Raw genomic sequence first — 25,334 nt, 5'->3', positions numbered from 1 at the left:
TATATTAAAGGAGGCAGCAGAGGAAGTAAGCAAACCCTTAGCCATAATTATGAGAGCTTCCTTGGACTCAGGGGAGGTACCCACAGACTGGAGATGTGCAAATGTGACCCCAATTCACAAAGGAAGATCAAAGGCTGACACAAGCAATTATAGACCTGTGAGTTTAACTTCTGTTCCAGGAAAATTAATGGAGGCACTAGTTAAAGAAGGACACAGCATGGTTTTGTTAAGGCGAAGTCTTGCCTGACCAATTTGATTGGATACTATGATGCAGTCACAAAAGAACTGGATGCAGGGAATAGCTTTGATATTATATACTTGGATCTTAGAAAGGCTTTTGATACTGTTGCACATGGAAGACTGCTGCACAAATTGGAGCAGTGTGACACTGGAGGCAAATTGCTGCTGTGGATAAAGGGGTGGCTGAGAGGGAGAAGACAGAGAGTGGTAATCAATGGACACTGCTCATCGTGAACTAATGTTATTAGTGGAGTCCCTCAGGGCTCAGTGTTGGGTCCATTATTGTTTTCTGTATTCATAAATGATATTGATGATGGTATGTCAAGCTTAATGTCGAAGTTTGCAGACGATACAAAGGTAGGCAGGGTTGTCAAGGACACTATGCTGCTGCAACAGGATCTGGAAAGGTTGAGCAGATGGGCTGAGAGGTGGCAAATGAAGTTTAACATTGACAAATGTAAAGTACTACACATGGAAAACAGCAACCCCAGAGCAACGTATCAACTCTGTGGTACTACACTGACAGTGGTAGAGAATGAAAGGGACCTGGGGGTGGTTGTGCAGGCAGATATGAAGTTCTCTGAGCAGTGCAGACGGGCTGCAAGAGTAGCTCATGGTGTATTGTCAATGATATATAGGAATTTTTCTATATATCATTGACACTAGCAGGGATAAGGAGGTGATTATTCCCTTGTATAAGGCAATGGTCAGGCCACACCTAGAGTACTGTATACAGGTCTGGAGGCCTCATTTCAAGAAGGATGTAGAGCTGCTGGAACGAGTACAGAGAAGGGCAACAAGATTAGTGAATGGAACAAAGGGGTGCTCTTACGAAGAAAGGCTTAAGTTTTGCAAATTACAGTGTCTGGAGACTAGGCACCAGCAAGGTGATCTGATAGAGGTGTATAAATCATTGAATGGTTTGAGCATGCTCAATGCTGATGGGATTCTTCCTCTCGCTCAGAATAATTACCTGAGAAGGCATAAATTAAAATTGAGGAAAGACAGATGTAGGATAGACGTGCGGAAATTTGCCTTTAGCCAGTGGGTGGTTGGTTGGTGGAACAGACTTCCATCCCTTGTCGTGGAAGTTGATAGCCTAAATAAGTTTAAGGCTCAGCTGGACAGGTATTTTGAACGAACAGAGGGGTGAAGTGGAAGTGGTTTTTTTTTTTTTTTTTGGCTGATGCTGCATAAGCTTGCTTTCTTGGATCAAATGCCTCTACTAATGCTAAAATGCTAATGCTAACATGCATTAATCATTTTCAATATCTCAAGTGTCTTCAATCTTCAGTTTTAAAAATTCACCTAAGAGTACAAAAAAAAACTGAATTGAAATTTAACATTCTTCAGTTAATTATAATTCAATAAAATATCTACAATGATTTCTTCTAATTTTTAAGAAAATTGAAAGAAATTTAATTTTCTTAAAAATTAGAATTTTCTTCTTCTGAATGACCTGAAAGACCTATGAATGTCTGAAAAATTTTCCAGATATTTCACTAAAGTTTAAAAGATGGGAGACGACCTTATTGTGTTTTTGCTGTCTGCATTTGCAATATAATTTCTTTCAATTCTTCTGTAGTGATATGATTTTTTTTTTTTTTTCTCTTAAGAAATTTTGCAGAAATTTAGAAATACAACAAGTACAAATTATATTAAAAACTGTCTTCGTTAAATGGTCTCCATCAGAGTTACAAATAGTATGAGGAAATAATCCCTTTCATGCACTAATTAGAAGAACAGTTCTTTGTTTTAGAAAGAGATAAAAGAGGATTGGGTTTTATACAGAACAAAACTGATTAAGTCTTCTTCCCACAGGAAAATCAGTTGGAGATCAGCATATAAGGAATTGCTCGTGGATATTCAAGAAGTTGCAGATGGTGATAAATGTTTGTTGAAGTGGAAGGTGAACTACAGTGTGATATCACTGGAAAAACTATCAACTGAAGTTCCAATAATAAAAGAAAGAAAAGAGTAGTCAATGAACAGGCCCTTGGAGAAATCCAACATTAGATGAGAAGTTAAAAGCCAGAGCTGTTTTCAATCACATGTAGTGATGGTGAAGGAGAAACTGGAAACGAAGCTGCAAAACACAAAAGGCAAAGCACAAGATGGAATCTTAAAACATCTTTATACCAAAGATGATCAAAAGCCTTACAAATATGAAAAGAAAATCCTTGAGTTCATCCAAAAATTTTCATGGAATATGTCCAAACAGGAGTAGTACAAGCCAAAATACAATCAGTGTAACAACACTGACAAAATCCACACTGGCAATTGTTGATCAGATGGAAGGTTTCAAGATAGCATAAGATTAGGTAGTTTTGGCAAAGAATTATTATCTCTCTATACATTAAAAAAGTTTTCCTCCTAGTGATATTTCTTCGAGCCAATGGGAGAAGATGGTGGTGCAATTAAGTCACTACAAATGCATAGGTAAATAATTACATGGGTCATTTCCTAATTAGATTTCGATCAGTCTGTTATAATGTTAGTATATTAGTATAATGTTATTATTATTATATAAATTATAACATTATACAATACAAAACTACACAAATATTAATGACAAATATTAATATTTGTCATTTATATTATACTATATAATATCGGTGTTTAGATACACCATAGACACTCTTAAAAAACTACAAAGTAGTTGTTGTGGGCATCATTTGCTCTTTCTCATATTGTGCTCTGCCTTCACGACGAGTTGCCATGATACTGCACTACCTCAAATAAGTAACGCTTCACTAATAGAGAAGACTATTGTTACTTATTCTCAGTGAGTACCACCACCCAGACATGTTTCAAGGCTATTGGCCTATCATCAGTGGGTGGGCAGGTACCCTAGTATTGCAGACATGACGACCCAGTTGTGAAGTTAATCGCACAATATGAGAGATGCCAAAAGGTGTATATTGTATCTTTCTCATATTGTGCTCTGCCTTCACGACGGCAACTCGTCGTGAAGGCAGAGCACAATATGAGAAAGAGCAAATGATGTCCACAACAACTACTTTGTAGTTTTTTAAGTGTGTCTATGGTGTATCTAAACACCGATATTATATAGATATTAAACTCTTAATGTATTATGCCAAGTGCATTTAATTATTTTAAATATTATCTTATACACCTTTTGGCATCTCTCATATTGTGCGATTAACTTCACAACTGGGTCGTCATGTCTGCAATACTAGGGTACCTGCCCACCCACTGATGATAGGCCAATAGCCTTGAAACATGTCTGAGTGGTGGTACTCACTGAGAATAAGTAACAATAGTCTTCTCTATTAGTGAAGCGTTACTTATTTGAGGTAGTGCAGTATCATGGCAACTCGTCGTGAAGGCAGAGCACAATATGAGAAAGAGAAAATGATGCCCACAACAACTACTTTGTAGTTTTTTAAGAGTGTCTATGGTGTATCTAAACACCGATATTATATAGATATTAAACTCTTAATGTATTATGCCAAGTGCATTTAATTATTTTAAAAAATTATATTATACAAATATTAATGTTAACAGTGTAATATTTTGTAAATATTTTAGATTTTTTATTTACAAAATATTACACTATTAACAATCATACCTCTACGTTGGTAAATGTTATAGGGAAGGAACACAAAAATGGTTACTGGGCAGACACTTGCTGTTGACAATGTAGAGTGTATACGTGAGATGCATGCCAATGTTGGTAAGATTGAAAGACAAGTGCCTTCATAACATTCACCAACCTTGTGCATTGACCAGAGGTTGGTGAACATTATGGCATGTTCCATTGTAATATTAGCTGATGAAGAGACCCAATAAAGTTTGTATATTTGTAAATAGTTTAGTATTTTTTAAATATTTGTATAGTTTGTAAATATTTTAGTCTTGTTCTTTTGGATGCAACAATATTCCTCATGCATTATGGAACCCGAAGCAAAAGGCCTTTTCCTAAGTGACTTATATAAACACAGATAAATAATTACACAGTGATATTTATTCCACCTTGAGTATATTGCGTGGTGGGGTAGCCAATGGGAGAAGAGGGATGCGGGTCACGTGGTACAAGTGGGCAGGGTAAATAATTACATATGTAATTTCCTGATTAGATATCGATGAGTGCATTTCAACAGGTGTCTTTTACATAGAAAAGATTCGACTTGCCCAAATACCTCTACATTTTACATAGAAAAGCATGTGTGGGGGTGGGTGAGCAAAGCGAGCAGAGGGCTTTCCCCCCTGCTCGCTTTGTTATATAATAATATAGGCGAGCAGGGAAAAATAATATAGGCGAGCTCCCTGCTCGCCTATATTATTTTTCCCTGATTGGGAGGGGGGTTCCACCCCGTGACGGTGTTTTGCTACCAAATACACAGGGTGGTTGTTATGTCTGGTGTTACTGTTGGTCAAAGAACTCTATCCTACAGGTGTTCAGGATTGTGACTTTCTGAAGTTCCTTATAGGTGTTCTCTTGGAGACCTTAGGCTGTTATGCAGGGTCTTTGGCACCATACCGGTGGTTGACACGATGATCAGGATGGTTGTTACTTGTGGCATATGCCATATCTCTTTGATCTCCTGTCTTAGGTTCGTGTAGTTCCAGATTTTTTCCTCATGGGTTTTCTAGAGGTTGCCAGTGTTGGGCACTGCTATGTCAATCAGATAAGTAGCCTTTTTCTCCTTGTCAACAAGGGTTATGTCCGGTCTGTTGTGCAGGACTGTCTTGTCCGTTATTATGGTGCAGTCCCAGTACAGCTTGTAGGTTGGGATCTCTAGTACACCCTGCATCCCGCGGTGATGTGCTGGATTGTTTCAGGGGCCAGGTGGCATCGTCAACATAAGTCATTTGTCACTCTGAAGCCCCTGGAGGGTTGTATTTCCTGTAGTTCCTGAAGTAGTAGGTTAGTACTAGGTCTGCATAAGTGTTTATGGCTGAGATCATATTCCTGCCACGCAGATATGATTTTAGCAGGCTTCTCAATCTCTGATGATAATTCTCAGTGAGGATGGTCTTTATCTCCTTGTGTTCTAACTATCATCCCAAGATAATTTTAGGTCTCTCCTCTCTGCCATGGTTTCAATCTCTTCACTGGTCTTCAGCTGGTAGTTTTGGCTAACTGGATATCCTTGATGCAATCCATGGACCTTGCATTTGTCTAGGACAAACTGCATTTTGATGCCCTTGCTAAACTCTTCAGTAATCCAGGGCAGCTGTTGGAGCTGATTCTTGGTTGCGGCATAAAGTTTGATGTCATCCATGTACATCAGGTGAGAGAGGGTGTACAAGTTCCTCCCATGGCGCCTCCATAGCCAGGTGGGAAGGAGCAGAAGTGCATAGCACACGCTTCTTGATTAGACCGGGGTTCAAGCCCGTCACCACCAAATACGGAGGATGCGGAAAGGTCAGGGAATGACCACTACATATCCCGGAGCAATATGGCCTTAGTTGCTAATGCTCCTAAAAACCAAATAACTAACTAACTAACAAGTTCCGCCCTTCTATTAGGGTATATCCTTACTTGCTGTTATCGAGCATGGTGGACAGTGAGTTGAGTGCTAGACAGGACCATAGTGGGTACATGGAATCTCCCTGGAAGGTTCCTCTTTCGACCTTCTCAACCTTGATGATGGTCGAGAACGTTGAGATGGTTGATTTTGCAATGGTTGCTTCTAGGAAGTGTGTCAGGTCGACTTTGTAGACCTTCAGTGTCTCTATCAGCCAGCTATGCTGCACGGAGTCAAAGGCCTTGCCGCAGTCGATGTAGGCCATGTACAGGTTGAGGTGCTTCTTGTAGGCTTGCCCCATAACTGCAGCGTAAACAGTCAATTTCTCTTAAATCCTTTGCTCAAATGCTTACATCGGTTCTTCTGCTGAGCCATGATGTTCTAGCTCTCCAAGTGGTCTGATATCTTCTTAGTTATGCAGCTGCTCAGGATTTCTACATTGTTGGGAGACAAGTTATCGGTCTGTAGTTTGCTTGGTCTGTAGTGTGTCAGCTGTCAGGTAGGTGATTCCTTGAGTCAGAGACTCTGTGACTGTGTCGGGTGCCTTATCATCTGGGTGAACTGTTCTGCCATATACGTGTGTGTGTGCAGCTGAGCTTCTTTTACCAGTAGTTGTGAATGTTATCTATTCCTGGGGTTCAATAGTTGTGGGACTTCCTGATTGACTTTGTACTTCTTCCTCTAGAATCTCCCATTCTGTCATCTCTTGTATATCCCAGGTTTTCTTTCATTCTAGATCTATCCAGGGGCACAGCGGTTATGGCTAACTTTGCTGCACCACAGGTTATTCAAGAATTCCTCAAGTACTTATGGTCAGGGGATTCATTGCCCTCTTTTTCCCATTGTCAAATGCTCCCACAGAATGCTCACTGGTTTTCATCAAATATCTAGTTACCTGCTTTCCTCTCCCTATATCGACGAAACCTTTTACAGAGTGCAAAGAGGTTCTGCTCGAGGGTGTCCAGGTATTCTTTGATTCTCTGATTAGGTGCGTTTGCTATGGATGCTGTCTCTCTTGAGGATGGTCTTTGCTTTTCTGATCAGCTTCTTACTTCTGTTACCCTGTTGGTACTGGGTCAGTTGGCCTATCTTCTCTCTTATCTCTTCTATTTTGTGCTGTAGCATCCTTTCATAGGCTGGTGGTTCCTTGTTTTTGTGTTTTATTTTCTGCTGTTCTCTGATTTCTCTTCTGTTCAACCTAGTGGCTGCTACAGCAGCACACTAGGTTGAACACTGTATACCATCAACACAGCACACTGTTGATGGTATACAGTGTTACTTTGTTGTTATTGAGGTAATCCAGTATTATTTTCCAAATGAGGAAGTCTGATTTGCTACAGGATTCTGTTGTGTCTCTGCTTCGGTATGCTGTGGGTCTTTGTGGGGTCCATACCCTCAAACTCTACAAGGGCCTTCTTCCACTCTTCTTCTATTCTGGATATCATGACCATGTCTGTTTCCACTTTGACTGCTCCACTTGTATTTGCTGTTCCTCCTCCAGTTCTGGTTTGTTGTGCTCGTGTACTTAGTTGCACAGTTTACAACTGTGTATTTAGTTGCTCATATTCTGCTTGATTTTTTTCAAGATTGCAGGGGCTATTAGGTCCTTCGTGATGATGGCCTGCTATTCACTGTTCAGTGACCTGAACAGTCAGGAACCATTCCAACCATGTGGTGGTTAGTTTTGTCCTGTACACTGTTGTGTCGATCTCAAGCTTCGTTACTTTGTAGCATGCTTGCATGATGAACATATTCATTTTGATACTTCATTTCATACACCAGATTTTTCTTCCCTCCTCAGTGTTCACTAGCATAGTTGTACAGGAAGTGTTTCCAGTTGGTTGGGCTGGATGGCCTTGCCCTTCCCTTGTGGTAGCCATATGGGTGACAGTGCAACTTGCTCCACTGTCTTCCTTGGGAGACACTCTCTTAATTTTTTGTACCAACTGCTCTGCCTAAGGCCTGAATGCAAATGACTTTATCCTGTGCCACACTCACAGTATGTTCAATATTTCTACTTCTCATCTTTGTCTGACTATGGAGATGGATCTGTTTAGCTTTTAGCTTTTGCCTCTGCCAGGGGCAAAGGCTGATGACGTAGAGCGAATATCATCTTTTAAGGGCACAAAAGGTGATATAGTTGTACACGTTGGCACTAATGATATTAAGAGTAGGAGATCGGCAGAATTACTTAACAAGTATAGGTCACTGTTGAACAAAAGCCGAGAATTAGGGTTGAATTTGAAAATGTCTGCAATTCTGCCCAGACACGATAGGAGGGAGTATATGATGAGAGCCTTGTCGATCAATTCGGCCCTGGAAAGATTGTGCAAGGCTCAAGGGGTAGAATTTTTTTCAGCCTGGACTGTACTTGTTAACAGGAGAGATTGCTTCTACAGGGATGGGATACACTTAAATAGAAAGGGTGCAAGAATATTTGCTGATGCTATCGAGGCAGTGTTAGGTGGGTCGGAAAACTGCTAGCTTGGGGGGAGACAAAGACCAATAGATTGACAGTAGCCACTGGCAGAGGTGAAAGAGATTCTTGCACTGCTTCTATTAGAATGAGCAGAAGCCTGAAAAACAAGATGCATGATATTTCAGAGACTGCTGGGAGCCATTGCGGTACAAGTAAACACATGGGTTGTGTTAGGGTAGCTAAAAATAGAAACGGGTGCTGGTATACTTGCGTGTACACCAATGCTAGGAGTTTAGTAAATAAATTTGATGAATTTGAGGTATTGCTCAAAACATCAAAGGCAGATATTGTTGGGATATCAGAGACTTGGTGTCACACAGATATAAGGGATGCAGAACTGGAATTTGGGGAGTACAACGTCTACAGAAAGGATAGACAGGATAGGAAGGGGGGGGAGGGGTTATGCTATTAGTTAAGAAACACATAAAAACCAAGGAAGTGAAGCCAGTCGACATCGCTGGACAGTGCAGTGTTGAGTCAGTTTGGTGTGACATAAGCATTGGGAGATCAAAATTGAGAGTAGGAGTGTGCTATAGGCCTAATGACTCTGATGAGTATAATAAGAAACTGTACAGAGAAATAGAGTGGGCCAGTAAATCAGAGAGTCTTATAATGGGAGATTTTAATTTCCCAGATATTGACTGGAATTTGGGGGCTGGTCACTCACACACTAGCAGGGCTTTTGTGGATTTATTGGATGATTGTTTTCTACATCAGCATGTTCGGGAGGCAACTAGAGGGAGTAATACTCTTGATTTGATTATCAGCAGTGATTCTTCATGCATTAAGAATCTGCAGATAAATGAACCACTAGGTGGCAGTGATCACAGTGTGCTGAAGTGGGATTTACTCAAAGAGGTAACTACCATTAGGGGTAAAGGGAAGGGTTATTGCTTCCGTAAAGGCAACTACGATGGACTGAGACAGTATTTAAATTCTATACAGTGGGACCAACTGATGATGTTACCAACAGCAAATTCAAAATGGGAAGCATTCAAAGAACTTATCTTGGAAGCTACTAGGCTTTACATACCAACTAAGAAATATTGTTCAAGGTTTAGGCCAAAATGGATGTCAGATGAACTAATGAGGCATATGGCAGAGAAGAAAAATGCATGGGATACTTACAAATTAACACATGACACAGAAGCCTACGATAGATACAAGTTGATATGCAACCAAGTTACAAAGGAGGTTAGGCAGGCGAATGCAGATTACGAGAAATCCTTGGCAAAGAAAAACAGCAAAGAGCTCTTTACTTATGTAAACTCTAGAAGGAAGGGGATGAATCAGATTGTTGACTGTTGATGATCCTGCTCAGATAGCTAACAAACTAAATGAATATTTTGCATCGACATTCATACATGAGGAGTTATTCAGCGAGGGGAATGCCAGAGGTGTATTCAACTCTAGCAGTAAGCTACAGAATCTTGATATAACTGGGAGTAAAGTGGAGGAGAAACTATTGAAGATAAACACAAGAAAGGCACCCGGGGTGGATGGGATCTATCCAGTTATATTAAAGGAGGCAGCAAAGGAAGTAAGCAAACCCTTAGCCATAATTATGAGAGCTTCCTTGGACTCAGGGGAGGTACCCATAGACTGGAAATGTGCAAATGTGACCCCAATTCACAAAGGAGGATCAAAGGCTGACACAAGTAATTATAGACCTGTGAGCTTAACTTCTGTTCCAGGAAAATTAATGGAGGCACTGGTTAAAGAAGCACTGCAGGATCATTTAGACAAGACTTCAGTTATAGCTCGGACACAGCATGGTTTTGTTAAGGGGAAGTCTTGCCTGACCAATTTGATTGGATACTATGATGCAGTCACAAAAGAACTGGATGCAGGGAATAGCTTTGATATTATATACTGGGATCTTAGAAAGGCTTTTGATACTGTTGCACATGGAAGACTGCTACACAAATTGGAGCAGTGTGACATTGGAGGCAAATTGCTGCTATGGATAAAGGGGTGGTTGAGGGGGAGAAGACAGAGAGTGGTAATCAATGGACACTGCTCATCGTGGAGTAATGTTATTAGTGGAGTCCCTCAGGGCTCAGTGTTGGGTCCATTATTGTTTTCTGTATTTATAAATGATATTGATGATGGTATATCAAGCTTAATGTACAAGTTTGCAGACGATACAAAGGTTGGCAGGGTTGTCAAGGACACTACTGACACTATGCTGCTGCAACAGGATCTGGAAAGGTTGAGCAGATGGGCTGAGAGGTGGCAAATGAAGTTTAACATTGACAAATGTAAAGTACTACACATGGGAAACAGCAACCCCAGAGCAACGTATCAACTCTGTGGTACTACACTGACAGTGGTAGAGAATGAAAGGGACTTTGGGGTGGTTGTGCAGGCAGATATGAAGTTCTCTGAGCAGTGCAGACGGGCTGCAAGAGTAGCTCATGGAGTATTGTCAATGATATACAGGAATTTTTCCAGCAGGGATAAGGAGATGATTATTCCCTTGTATAAGGCAATGGTCAGGCCACACCTAGAGTACTGTATACAGGTCTGAAGGCCTCATTTCAAGAAGGATGTAGAGCTGCTGGAACGAGTACAGAGAAGGGCAACAAGATTAGTGAATGGAACAAAGGGGTGCTCTTACGAAGAAAGGCTTAAGTTTTGCAAATTACAGTGTCTGGAGACTAGGCACCAGCGAGGTAATCTGATAGAGGTGTATAAAGCCTTGGATGGTTTGAGCATGCTCAATGCTGATGGGATTCTTCCTCTAGCTCAGAATAATCACCTGAGAGGGCATATATTCAAATTGAGGAAAGACAGATGTAGGATAGACGTGCGGAAATTTGCCTTTAGCCAGCGGTTGGTTGGTTGGTGGAACAGACTTCCATCCCTTGTAGTGGAGGTTGATAGCCTAAATAAGTTTAAGGCTCAGCTGGACAGGTATTTCGAACGAACAGAGGGGTGAAGTGGAAGTGGGGTTTTTTTTTTTTTTTTTTGGCTGATGCTGCATAAGCTTGCTTTCTTGCATCAAATGCCTCTACTAATGCTAATGCTAATGCATCCAGTGGTGGGTAGTAGTTATTGAGAGTAACACCAGGTGGTGCCACTCTCTTCCTCAGTCACCTTTGACCTTGGGGAGATAGGTCTTATGAAGTGACTTTTGTGATTTTTAATGATCCCCTCCCCCCAGTGTGTTTTTATTTTTTATTATTTTTTTTTTCCCACATCAGGATTTGAACTTGGGTCCATGATATTGCTGGTCCAGCATCATAATCACTGGGCTAAACATACCCCTTTTATTATTATTATTAGCAGTAGTAGCATATATGATGCAAAAAGCAAGCTTGTAGAGCATCAGCCAAAAAAAAAAAAAAAAAAAAACCTCCCACATCAGCTGTTCATCCCCTCCAATAATTTGTCCAGTTCTTCCTTGAATTTATTCAAACTACCCACTTCCACAACAACAGATGGAAGTTAGTTCCAGCAATACAATCAACCACCTACTGGCTGAAGGCAAACATCAGCATATCTGTCCTGCAACATCCTCCCTCAATTTGAATTTGTCTCCTCATGTGTGTAGTCCGAGCAAAAGGAAAATGTCATCAGCACAGAATTTGCTCAATCCATTCAAGGCCTTAAACATCTCAATTAGATCACCTCACAGGTGCCTAATCTCCAGATGCTGTAATTTGCAGAACTTAAGCCCTTCTTGGTATGACCACCCTTTCATTACCTTCACCAATGTCGTTGCTTCCTTCTCCAAACCCATTCCAGCAGATCTACATCCTTCTGAAAATGAGGCCTCCAGTCCTGTATGCAGTACTCAAGATGCGGCCTTAATATTGTCTTGTACAATATGATAATCACCTCTTCATACCTGCTAGCAGAGTTCCTGTATATCATTAATAAAACCCCATGAGTTGTCCTGGCAGCCTGTCTGCACTGTCAGAGAACTTCATATCTAATTACATAATTACCACCAGTTTTTTTTTTTTTTTCTTCTCCTACTGCAGCAGTGTAGTACCACACAGTTGATATGTTACGCATTAACCACCCTGCCAACCTTTTTATCATCTGCAAACTTAGACATTATGCCTGATATTCCTTCAGCAATATCATTAATATAGAAAATAACAATGAGCCCAACATTTAACCCTGGCAGACTCCACTAATAACATTAATCCATGAAGTGCAGTGACCAAGTGCTACAAATGCCTTAAATTTGATCATACAGCACCAACCTGCTCCCAGAAAAAAGCCACATGTGCTACCAGAGGACATGACTATAAGCATTATCAACAGAAAACAGAACCAGCAAAATGTGTAAACTGCAAAGCAGAAGGATAGGATGGCAACCACTCAATAAGAAGTAACAAAGGTCCCACATACTTAAGAGTGATAGAACAAGCTAAACAAGAATTAATTACGGATATACACCTTGAACAGCAATTAATAGATAGAGATTGCACAAGATTGCACAAATAAATGCCCAAAGGTCAAGATCAGTGGTTGGCCAAATCAGATTAACCATGGAAGAGAGGGATATTGAAATAATTCTATGTGTTCAAGTGTCCTTGAACACATAGAATTATTTCAGAACAGAATTATTGAAGACGACACTGACACCTTCTGGGCCGATATCATCATAAGAAACAGGGAACTTCAGTTTATAAAAGTAACTACATTTACAAACCATCATGCAGCCTGCGAAAAAATTGTAGGAACTCACGGATTACTCCATGTTGTGTCTATGTACTGTCCACCAGGCCAAAGATATACAAGAGCATACTTCCAATCCCCAAGGTTCTCTTCTAGAAGAATTTATCACCACCAACAACCCGGCAGTCTTAAATAAACAGTGACCTACAGTAGCACTAATGGAGAGAGCTATGTAAATATTACTCTCCACCCCAGTAATAGCAAACAAAACTGTGGATCGGACACTGAATGAGCAGAAGACTACCTCTGATCATAATACGCTATTCCATAAAAATGGCAAAGTGGGATTTCTTCAAACAGGCACTAGCTGCAGTAATGACTGAAGAAACAGTGTAGCAGCTAAACAAGAAATCAGCAATCACAACTAGACACAACACTGCAACAAATAATACTGAATTAATGCAACAAGTCCATTAAGAAAAAAAAAAAAAAAGATAAAACCAAAGACAGTACCCTGGTGGAGCAATGAGCTTACCATTTTGGTGAGGAACTAGGAAATGTTAACATAAGATGTGGAGTATTTCAGGGTAACTCCCTTTCACCTTTACTTTTCATCACTGCTATGCAGGGCTGGATTTAAACTTGTGGCTTGAAGCTATAACATGTATGAGGTCCTTCTCTCTTACTGTTTGCCTGTGACAATATTAAAAAATGATTTTTTAAGATGGAGCAAAGCCCCTTGTAATGTGAGGCCCTAAACTGTAGCTTGTTTAGATTATATGTAAATCCGGCCCTGCTGCTATGATACCATTATTGATAATACTGAATAAAACAAATTATGGTTTTGAAATATCAAAACAAGCTGGAAAAAATTTCTATCTACTATACACAGATGATCTTATATTATATGAAAGATTTCAGAGTGACACTGAACAACTTTACTTACAATGAAGAAATGATAGCCATGGATTACAAGGAGTAATCATTCAGATTACTTGATGTAATCAGAAAGATTATATCAAGAGTAAGAAAGAGAAAATGTTGGCTGAAGTCTGCAAAGAAGATACAATTTAAGTTGGCAAAACAAAGGAGAGCCACAGAAATTAAACCTAAAAAAAAAAAAAAAAAAAAAAAACATTTTTTTAAAAATCACACTGATGTCTGGCAGAATAAACAACTATAAACTCATTATATAAAAAAAACATCAAAGGTAAAATTGACAGGAGAAATAACTGAAAATGGCTGCAAAATGGAACATTGAAAAAGGAAACAGGAGAACTCATATTTGCAGCACAGGAACAGGCACTGCAAACAAATGTCACAAAGTAGAGAACTGAAATGATTACAAATGAAAGTAAATGCAGATTATGCAAAGAAAAAGATGAAACTGTCAGCCATATCATTAGCTCATGCTAATGATATGGCTGACTACAAAAAACATCTTGCAATGCTGCATTGGAACTTATGCAAAATGTATGAATTTTATGTTCTCAACTGCAAAACACTGGTGGAAATATAAGCCTTAAAAAATTGCCGAAAACAATAACATTAAAATACTGTAAGATTTTAAAATCCAAACTAATAAGCAACTGGGACATAATACACCAGACATCACTTTAACAATAAGAAAGTTACACTTATCAATGCAGCAATCCCAGGTAGCAGAACTGAAGAAAAATAGAAAAAATTACAAAATATCAGGATCTACAGCTAGTGTCTCTGGAAGAAGAAAGCTGTTGTTGTTGTTGTTATTTGGTTTTTAGGAGCATTAGCAACTAAGGCCATATTGCTCTGGGGATATGTGGTCGTCATTCCCTGACCTTTCCTCATCCTCCATATTTGGTGGTCACGGGCTCGAACCCTGGTCTAATCAAGAAGAGTGTGCTATGCACTGCTGCTCCTGCCCACCTGGCTAGAGCCGCTGGAAGAAGAAAGCAACTGGCATCCAGTGCTCCAGTCTCAACTGGAGCACTGGATGCCATTCCAAGGGGTTGAAGGAAATATCTGGATGAAACTGGCATAGACAAGATAACAAACTTAGCAGTTACAAAAAGTAACATTACTTTTTGTGTAACTACTTAGTGTTCAAAAAGTAACACTAAGATGTGGCATGTTCCTAGTAAGGAACATGCCACATCTTACAACAATACCTCACTGACTATTAGATTCTTGATTAGAATCCAAATCAGCAAAGGATCAAAAATTCCATTAGCTGCATTGGGTGAACTGCAATGTCCATATATGAGTATAATAATATAAATAATATAATAGCAACATAATAAATAATATAATAACAACATAATAAATACTATAATAACATTCATTATTTATTATCAGTCATACGGAACTAGTATTATACAGAATTTTCAATATTATGCAAAATACCTTTTCATTCATCATTTCTCTTCCTTGTCCTGCTAATGTCTGCATGGCCATAGCAGCCATAGGATCATTAAGCAACTGTTGTCCCAGAAATGATGGCTGCTGATTGAAGCTCTGTGTACTCCATTCATTTATTCCACCTAGGGGTGGGAGAGAAAACATTCTATTTTACAAAATTATTTATAAAATATTCATTAACAGTTAAAGAATATGATTAAAATATGGTAATACCCAGAGATTTATTGATCCTTTGTTATTCACAAATAGAACATTTGAATTCTGCAACCATTGTTATAATATTGATATAGGTGCTATTTTGAGGTTTTTTCACAGTTTTGTAGCAGTATAATAAGTCTTAGAAGTGTTTTTATTAGATCTATAAACCATAAACATTTTTCTAACATAACCTTATCATGTAGTATATAATGTAATTGAAAATAGCATAGTTTGTAATAACGATGTTTATACTGCTTTCAAATAAGCAGGTTTAGTGTAGTCTTATTCTTTTTGATTTCTTAGTTTTATTAGTAATTTTTAAATTAAATTTAGACTAAAATCATGCCTCAAACTAGAGCAGCAAAGAAAAGGGCTCAAAGTAGTGGTAATGCTTTGATTCGGAGAGAACTTCCAAGGGTGGCTCTCCTATGAATCAGGATTACGTGATGAGTGTTACTTATGTACATTTCATTGCAAAGAGGAGGAGATTAAGAGCAAATTGGGAATTCTGATGAAATTATACGAGGGGCTTGAAGAATGGGACTGATTACCTAGAAGGATTAAAAGAGAGGACCCCAACACTTGAGCCCATGCTCCAGCATCAGAAAACACAATGACATCCTTTGCAGCAGAGATCCTTGGTCAAACAGGAAGTAATAAATGACTTGACTGAAGGACAGGTGGAATAGGACTAGGGTACATTTGCCAAGGGGCTAAAGTTGATGACACTGTAGAGCAGCTATCATCTTTTAAGGGTGCAAAAGGTAATATTGTTGCTCATGTTTGTACAAATGATTTTAAGAGTAGTAGATATGAGGATTTAATTAACAAGTACAGAGAAAAAATTGTAAGTCAGGATAGCAATTAAAAGCAGCTGAAATTCTGGCCAGACAACAGGAGGGAGTACATAACAACCTTGTAAAACAATTCAGCTCTGGGGAAAATTCTACCCTATGTGCAAGGCACATAGGGTAGAATTTTCCCCAATGTCTGTGCTCGTAAACAGGAGAGAGTGTTTCTACAGGAAGGGGATACACTTAAGTAGAAAGAGTGCAAGAATATTTGCTGATGCTATTGAGGACATGCTAGGAGGGGAAACCCACTAGCTTGGGGGGAACATAGACTAATAGATTAACAGAAGCTGCAGGCAGAAATGAAAGTGATTCTTGTACTACTTCTAATGGAACATCAGCAGCCTGGAAGCTGAGGTGTCGGGGATTTCAAGATTTGGAGGAGGCCCTCATGGAACATGAAAAAACACAGGCTGCGGTGTTAGGGATACTAAGAGTAAAAACTGTTGCATATACACTAATGACAAGAGGAATAAATAAATTTGATGAATTTGAAGTATTGGTGAAGTCATCATATGTAGGCATTGTAGGTATATTCGAGACATGGTGTTACTCAGGCATAGCAGATGAAGAATTTGAATATGGGGAGTACAATGTGTACAGAAACGACACGAGAAATTATGCTCTTAGTTAAGAAGCACATAAAATCAAAACCAGAACATCCAGTGGACATGGGTGACAAGTGCAATACTGAGACAGTTTGGCGTGAAAAGCACTTGGGAAAACAAAAAAATGAATAGTGTGTCATCATCAGCCATTTTCAATCCAGTGCAGGATGAAGGCCTCTCCAACAACTTTACAGTTCCTTTTGGTTTGTGTAATGGCCATCCATTTACCACCGACGAACTCATGAATTTCATCTGTCCATCTCCATCGTTGTAGTAGTAGTGGCATATGATGCAAGAAAGCAAGTGTATGAGTTTAAGCAGCATCAGCCAAAAAAAAAAAAAGAAAGAAAATTACAAAACAATCCCCTCTAAATGTTTGTCCAGTTCCTCCTTAAATTTATTTAACCTATCAACTTCCACAACGACAGATGGAAGTTTGTTCCAGCAATTAACCACCCGCTGGCTAAAGGCAAATTTCCGCACATCTATTCTACATCTGTACTTCCTCAATTTCAATTTATGCCCCCTTAAGTTCATAATCTGAACAAGTACAAAAATCCCATTAGAATTCAGCGTGCTCAACCCATTCAAGGCCTTATACACTTCAATCAGATCACCTTGCAGGTGCCTAGCTTCCAGCTGCTGCAATTTGCAAAACTTAAGCCTCTCCTGGTAAGAGGATCCCTTCATTCCTCTCACCAATCTTCTTGCCATTCTCCGTACATGGTCAAGCAAATCTACATCCTTCCTAAAATGAGGCCTCCAGACCTGCATGCAGTATTCAAGGCGTGACCTGACCACTGTCTTATACAGAGGGACAATCACCTCCTTTTCCCTGCTAGCAAAATTCCTGTATATAATTGACAATACCCCATGACCTGCCCTGGCAGCCTGTCTGCATTGCTCAGAAAACTTCATATCTGACTGCACAATTACTCCCAGGTCTTTTTCATTTTCTACCACCTTAAGTGTAGTACCACACAGTTTGTTCCTTTCTCTGCTGTTACTTCTACCCATATGCAGTACTTTGCATTTTTCAATGTTAAACTTCAGTTGCCACTTCTCAGCCCATCTGCCCAAATTTTCTAGATCCCATTGCAGTAACACACTACCATTACTGTCATTAACAACCCTGCCAACCTTTGTATCACCTGCAAACTTCGATACTAAGCCTGATATACATTCATCAATATCACTGATAAATATACAAAACAACAGTGTACTCAACACCGAATCCTGTGGGACTCCACTAATAACATTAGTCCATGAAGAGCAGCACCCATTAATTACCACCCTCTGTCTTCTTCCACTCAACCATCTTTTATCCATTGTAGCAACTTACCCTTAATACCATTCTGCTCCAATTTGTACAGCAGTCTTACATGTGCAACAGTGTCAAAAGCTTTCCTGAAATCCAAGTATATGATATCAAAATTATTATTTGCATCCAGTTCCTTTGTAACCACATCATAATAACCAATCAAATTTGTCAGACAAGACTTTCCCTTAAAAAACACATGCTGTGTCTGAATTATTGCTGCAGTCTCGTCTAGATGATCCTGCAATGCATCTTTAACCAGCCATTATTTTACTCCATTATTTTACCCGGAACAGAAGTTAAACTAACTGGTCTGTAATTACTTGTGTCACCCTTCGATCCCCCTTTGTGAACTGGAGACACATTTGCACACCTCTAGTCCGTGGGGACCTTCCCTGAGTCCAAGGATGCTCTCATAATTATGGCTAAGAGTTTGCTTACTTCCTTTGCCGCGTTTAATATAACTGGATAGATTCCATCCACCCCAGGTGCCTTTCTTATGTTGAACTTCAACAATTTCTCTCCTCCACTTTGTTCTCAGTTATTACAAAATCATTAAGCACCCTGTTACAATTTGATAACCTTGTGGCATTTTCAAACCTTAACAACTCCTCATGGGTGAATGCAGATCCAAAATACACATTCAGTTTGTTTGCTATCTGAGCAGGATCATCAACAATCGAACCACTGATATCAAGTGGACCAATCAGATTCATCCCCTTCCTTTTAGAGTTTATAAAAGTAAATAAATCGTTGCTGTTTTTCTTAGCATCCTTTGCCAAAGATTTCTCGTAATCTGTCTTCGCCTGACTAACCTCCTTTGTGACTTGATTACAGACTAGCTTATATCTGCCATAGGCATCAGTGTCGCCTGATAATTTTAATGCATTCCATGCATTTTTCTTCTCTGCCACGAGTCTCATTAGTTCATTTGACAAACCATTTAGGCCTAAACCTTGAACAATATTTCTTAATAGGTATGAAACGTTTAGTAGCTTCCACTATTAATTCCTTGAATGCTTCCCACTTAGAATTTTCTGTTGGTAACATCATCAGTTGGTCCCATTGTACAGAATTTAAAAACTGTCTGAGACCACTGTACTCACCTTTACGGAAGCCCTTTCTTTACCCCTAATGGTAATTATATCTTTAAGTAAATCCCACATCAGTACACTGTGATCACTGCCACCTAATGGTTCCTTTATCTGCAAATTCTTAATACACGAATGATCATTGCTGATAACCAGATCAAGAGTATTACCCTCTCTGGTTGTCTCTCGAACATGCTGCTGCACAAAACAATCATCCGGGGGCTCACATCTGGTGAGTATGGGCTTGGCACACCCAGGGTCCTGAGCTGGATATCATCATTCTTCTCTTTCTTGGTGATCCTCTTCTACTTTTGACTCTCTTTCTTTCTTTCTCTCTCTCTCTCTCTCTCTCTCTCTCTCTCTCTCTCTCTCTCTCTCTCTCTCTCTCTCTCAGGGTTACTCGGGAACTTTTTTTTTTTTTTCCTGGTGCAGCATAAGCCTCAGGCTTCCTTGCATCATATGGATAATAATAATAATAATAAATCCACAAAAGTCTTACTAGTGTGTGTGTGACCAACCCATAAGTCCCAGTCTATATCTGGGAAGTTAAAATCCTCCATTATAAGACCTTCTGATTTACTAGCCCATTATTTCTATATACAACTGTCCATTGTACTCATTCGAGTCATTAGGCCTATAACACATTCCTACTCTTATTTTTGCTTTGGCAGTGCTTATGTCACACTAAACTGACTCAATAGTGCACTGTTCATCTATATCAACTGGATGCACTTCTTTTGATTTTATGTTTTTCTTAATTAACAGCATTACACCTCCTCCCTTCCTATCCTGTCTATCGTTTCTGTACACACTGTACTCCCCAAATTCCAGTTCTGCATTTCTTATATCTGTGTGACACCATCTCTGCTATATCCGCAGAGACATATCCGGATATCCCAACAATATCCACCTTTGATGTCTTGACCAACAATTCAAATTCATCAAATTTATTTACTTTACTTCTAGCATTGGTATACATGTACCTATTCTTATTAGTTACCCTAACACATCCCATATACCCACCTGTTTCACGATGACTGCCATCAGTCCCTGAAACCCCCAACACCTCTCGCTCCAGGCCGCTGCTTATTCTAATGAAAGTAGTGCAAGAATCACCTACACCTCTGCCTGCGGTTACTTTTAACCTTTTAGTCTGAATCCCCCCAAGCTAACAGTTTTCCGACCCACCTAACACTGCCTCGATAGCATCAGCAAATATTCTTGCACCCTTTCTATTTAAGTATATCCCATCCCTGTAGAAGCAGTCTCTCCTGTTAACAAGCACAGACCAGGCTGAAAAAAAATTCTACCCTTTGAGCCGTGCACTTTTCCTCCAGGGCCGAATTGATCGACAAGACTCTCATCGTGTACTCCCTCCTATCGTGTCTGGGCAGACACTTTCAAATTTAACCCTAACTCACGACTTTTTTTATCCCACGTAATATTATGCTTAGTCTTTTTCTATACTTTTTACTTTCTACTATATAACATTACTTTTCATACCTCATGAACTATTAGAGCATTTCGAGGTGGACTGAGGTACTATAGCTATACTTTACCCTGCTTCCATTCACCTTCTCTCAGCTTATGCTACATTTTTGATACCAATATGATAAATTATAAACTATACCACATACTTACATGAATAACAGTGGATGGATCTCTTTCTACATGATCATTCTCTTTTGAAATTAAGCTATCCGTCGGGCTAACAGTCATCCAGCCAGTTAACAACTAAATTGTGATTTCTTTGGTGCAATTTGCAGCCTAATTAATATAATATAATGTTTTCATATATATCTTAACTATCATTTGGAAATGGTTATGCTGGACGGATAGCTGCGTTAATTATGGTTAATAGATTGAGGGGGTTAAGCCTCGAAAAAGTCCCTTTCAATGTATCTATATACCTATAATTAACATAATTTTAATTCTAATATTTTTATTTTTATGTTAATTTTAAATGTAAGATCTTCCTTACATTGTACTGCATATATATATTTTTTCCAGTATACCACTGGCACGTGCATAGGCCACTGTATGTTTCTCCTGTTGTTGCGTCGCATAGGTTGTTCTCGATCTGCACCATATCCCACAATAACTATACCTCAAAGTAGATTCTGTATTCTACTTTGAGGTATAGTTATTTAGCCTCCATTACTAACAACTAACGGCCTCCGTAGCCGAGTGGGCAGGAGCGGGAGTGCAGTAGCACACGCTCTTTGAGTAGACCGGGGTTCAAGCCCCTGACTGCTGAATACGGTCGATCTGCCAACCCGCACTGGACCAGCGTGGCAGATTATGGTCCATTTCCCTCAGCATGAATTGTTGAGGAGGCTTCCACCCTGCAGTGGGTTGATAATGGCTGCACTTTACTTTTTACTTTTACTAACAACTTAAACAGATATAATACTTAGACTATATTAAATAATATACAGACAGATGTAATGTTTAATCTTATATAGATGGCATTAATCAGTTCTGGGTTAATTTTATTAATTTATTTATACTGATATATTTATTAAATTTATCAATGCATTTTGCTTATCATGGAAATACATACATACATATATATATAAATGTATGTATGTATATATACATATACATATATATATACATAAATACACACACACATATATATACACACATATATATATACATATATATACATACATATATATACATACACACATATATATACATACATATACACATACATATATATACATATACATATATATACATACATACATATACAGGGTGATTCACTACCAGTGCGACAAACTTGCAGGAGGTGTAGGGGGCACAAAGACGAATCGGAATCACATAGCATTGCAGGGTCCGAAATGCCTTCGTCATGCAGTAGAGGACGTTGAACAGGAGGTCGCGTGAACAGCAATCCTGCTGGAAGTCAGCATTTGCGAACCGTTTCTGTTGAAGAAACCAAGTAGCAAAAGTCCTCCAGAGTGGATAATCCGCAGACTCCAATGATTGGATGCGTTGCAGATGGTATGAACTCATTTGGTTTGTTGACAGTATCCTCCATACAGTGGATTGGGAAATACCCAATCGTTGGCCTATCCCTCAAGTACTCGTACTCGGATTGCCTTCTGTAAGATGTAGGACATTCTCCTCATTGTCTGGCGTCCTCGTCGTTCGCTCTCAATTCATGGTACCTCTCGTGAAACAACCAGTCTCATGTAACCTTCTGTGCACACGTGCGAAAATCATATGATGAGGAGCATGCCTGTGAGGGAAATGTTCCTAGTACAAGCTCAGAGTGATGCGCCCGTTACAGTCCGCAGCTCCATACGCGAGGTGCATGTTGGCCAGTTCAACGTTTGAATACTCGTCCATCCTACTGCCTCGGGAACCAGTTCGCAAATGCTGACTTCCAGCGGGATCGCTGTTCACGCGACCTCCTGTTCAACGTCCTCTACCGCATGACGAAGGCATTTCGGACCCTGCAATGCTATGTGATTCCGATTCGTCTTTGTGCCCCCTACACCTCCTGCAAGTTTGTCGCACTGGTAGTGAATCACCCTGTATATATATATATATATTTGAATATATATATTTGAGAGATTTATTGAGGTTATCAATGCAACAAATAGAGGTAAAATAAAATGTTTATAATGTTTAAAATGTTCCAGGTAAATCCCCATCTCTGCACAAATAGCTACAAAGCAGATGTAGTTATTTGTGGAATAAGGTTTGTTGATGTGGAAGGTACACAAATCAACAAAACAATGAACAGGATTTCCAGTCAATAGAAGGTCATTAATATACACAAAGAAAACAGTGGTAAAAGAACAGAACAAGTGGGAACTCCAGTTAAGAAGTTGAAGACAAAGAGCTGTCTTCAACTGCATCCAGGATGAGAGATGTATTGAGGTTATCAATGCAACAAATAGAGGAAAAGTAAAATGTTTATAAGCCTGCTTTAAAAATCTGACTGATAGAGATGGATGCCTGCAAAAACCATTTTAAAGCTGCCTTCATAATATAAGGCATAATGGATCTCAGTATGATGCTCATCACATGCTCAAAAGACATGATTCATACTATATGACAGAAGAGATGAATGCTCAAGAAATCAAGTGTGTTTTTTAATCATTTCAGTACTTCCTCCATTAACCAGAGTAGCACTACTGTAAAGAGTGATGAGAGTTATCTAAAACCTAGTATTGCTTAATGTCACAGAGAGTTGGCTACTCCTTTGTGATGTGGACACCTCCCATACTAGATGTATTACTTTTAGACCTTGCACATGGGAAGGGAGGATAAAAAAAAAAGAAAAATGTTCTGTTTATACTGAAGCATGACTACTAGATTAGAGTATTTGCGACTGATCATTCTAATAACAAATACAATCATCAACATTATTTAGCAGTCACATGAGCTTGAACCGCAGTCATCAAATGTGCTACTGTATTTCCATGCTAACCACATGGCTACATCAGGCCTAATATTGAGTGTTATTAATAATCCTACCAGCATGAAAGTGCAAACAAGGATTTGAATGTTGCAGAATGACCAGCTTTGCCAAAATTTGATTCACTTCACTCACAAGTGGGATCTGAATATTAGCATTTTAGACTTGGGAGTCTAAAAGCCTGATAACAAAAAGTTTTAACAAAGATAAGGATGATACGTAGAAGGTGGTGGGAAAAATTGTCAATGGAAGATCAGATTCAAATGGATGAGCAACAAGCATCAGACGACAAAATCTTGTGAGGGTGAAAGCAAGAATACTTTCACTTATGAATTTATTTTGAAGTGCTTTTCTTCGACAAAGTGTCCAAAATTTTTTTGTGTAAAAGATTCTTTCTGAGAACAGTCCACCAAGGTTACTAGAGCAAGGGATAATGTGATCTCTTATTATCAAGAGAAACCTATCCTATTCAAAAACCTACAAGCAAATATCTCTAAATGAATTTTTTTATCACCTTCCCTATTAAGGTTAGTAGACTTGAACATATCATGGAGTGGGGACTGCTGTATTTGCTGGCTTAGCAATTTGAAAACTGTTGCTTGGTGATAAGTTTTCTATATAAACAGTTGTTGATCTGATAGGTTAACAGTAAATGACATATTACACTGGGCTTCAGTGTGAACCAGCTGAACAGCTGGGTTAGTTGTTTGGGAATTCTTGGCAAACTTTCATTGCTGCGAACTCATCTTTTGTAGTATACCTGAAAGATAGTTAAGGCTAATGCAGAATTACTTTTGTGTGGGAAATATTTTTATAGTGACAGTGGTGAGGATACCATCAATACTAGGCAAACCTAAAATTGAGAAAACACTAAAATGGGAGTTGTAACATTAGATTGAAATAGAAAATGACACTCAATTGTTGACTACAAATATTTGCTTTAATATAACAAAAAATTTAACACTGTAGTTCTACAAATAACAGAAAAACTTTATTAGGCTAAACTACTGTGTGCCACAAAAATTGTTTCTTCCTTTCCACTCTTACTAGGGGGGGGGGAGTTAGCGTGCAAGAAATACAAGCTAACTTCTGAATAAAATGGCACTACTGGAAAAAACACGAATACCTGGCATCCCATTTCATATTTTCTGAAACAAAAGATACCTCACAAAAAAACAGGTTGTTCAGTTGCCCTAAGCCACACACAACACCTGTGAACACAAGGTTACCTTGGGTAAACAATGCATACATGGGCGATTATCACAAACACTAAATCAGTGTGAATATTCCACTAGCATACATGCATAATGTGCTTATTGTTGTCACCATGTTTATCTGTCTGTATGTAACAACTCAACTCCCAGTGGACGGATTTTCACAAAACTTTATATTTTGGCCTTCTAAAAGTTTTGTTAAGCCATTCCAAATTTCATTAAAATCAGACCAATAGGAATCCAGCAATTATTATTATTATTCTTTTTTTCCATCCTCACGTAATAACTTGACTCCCAGTGGATGGAGTTTCACGAAATTTTATGTATTTGAGCCTTTTATAAAAATTTTTCAAGCCATCCCAAATTTCAT

General features: G+C 39.0%; 1 protein-coding gene across 4 annotated transcripts in view; it reads right to left on the bottom strand.

The window, feature by feature from the left end:
• Nucleotides 1-25,334, bottom strand: part of Yif1 (Yip1d-interacting factor 1) — a 126,550-nt gene that overhangs the window by 82,968 nt on the left and 18,248 nt on the right. For all 4 annotated transcript variants that reach the window (XM_090379803.1, XM_090379802.1, XM_090379805.1 and 1 more), the window contains exon 4: nt 15,235-15,371. In XM_090379803.1, the coding sequence (XP_090235929.1) occupies nt 15,235-15,371 (137 nt within the window). The remainder of the gene's footprint in view (nt 1-15,234; nt 15,372-25,334) is intronic.

The sequence above is a fragment of the Mastigoproctus giganteus genome, chromosome 8, assembly GCF_048544385.1.
Source record: "Mastigoproctus giganteus isolate SK-2022 chromosome 8, ASM4854438v1, whole genome shotgun sequence".
NCBI lineage: Eukaryota > Metazoa > Arthropoda > Arachnida > Uropygi > Thelyphonidae > Mastigoproctus > Mastigoproctus giganteus.
Note: the sequence above shows the minus strand (reverse complement) of the source record. Positions and strands in the feature narration are given on the sequence as shown.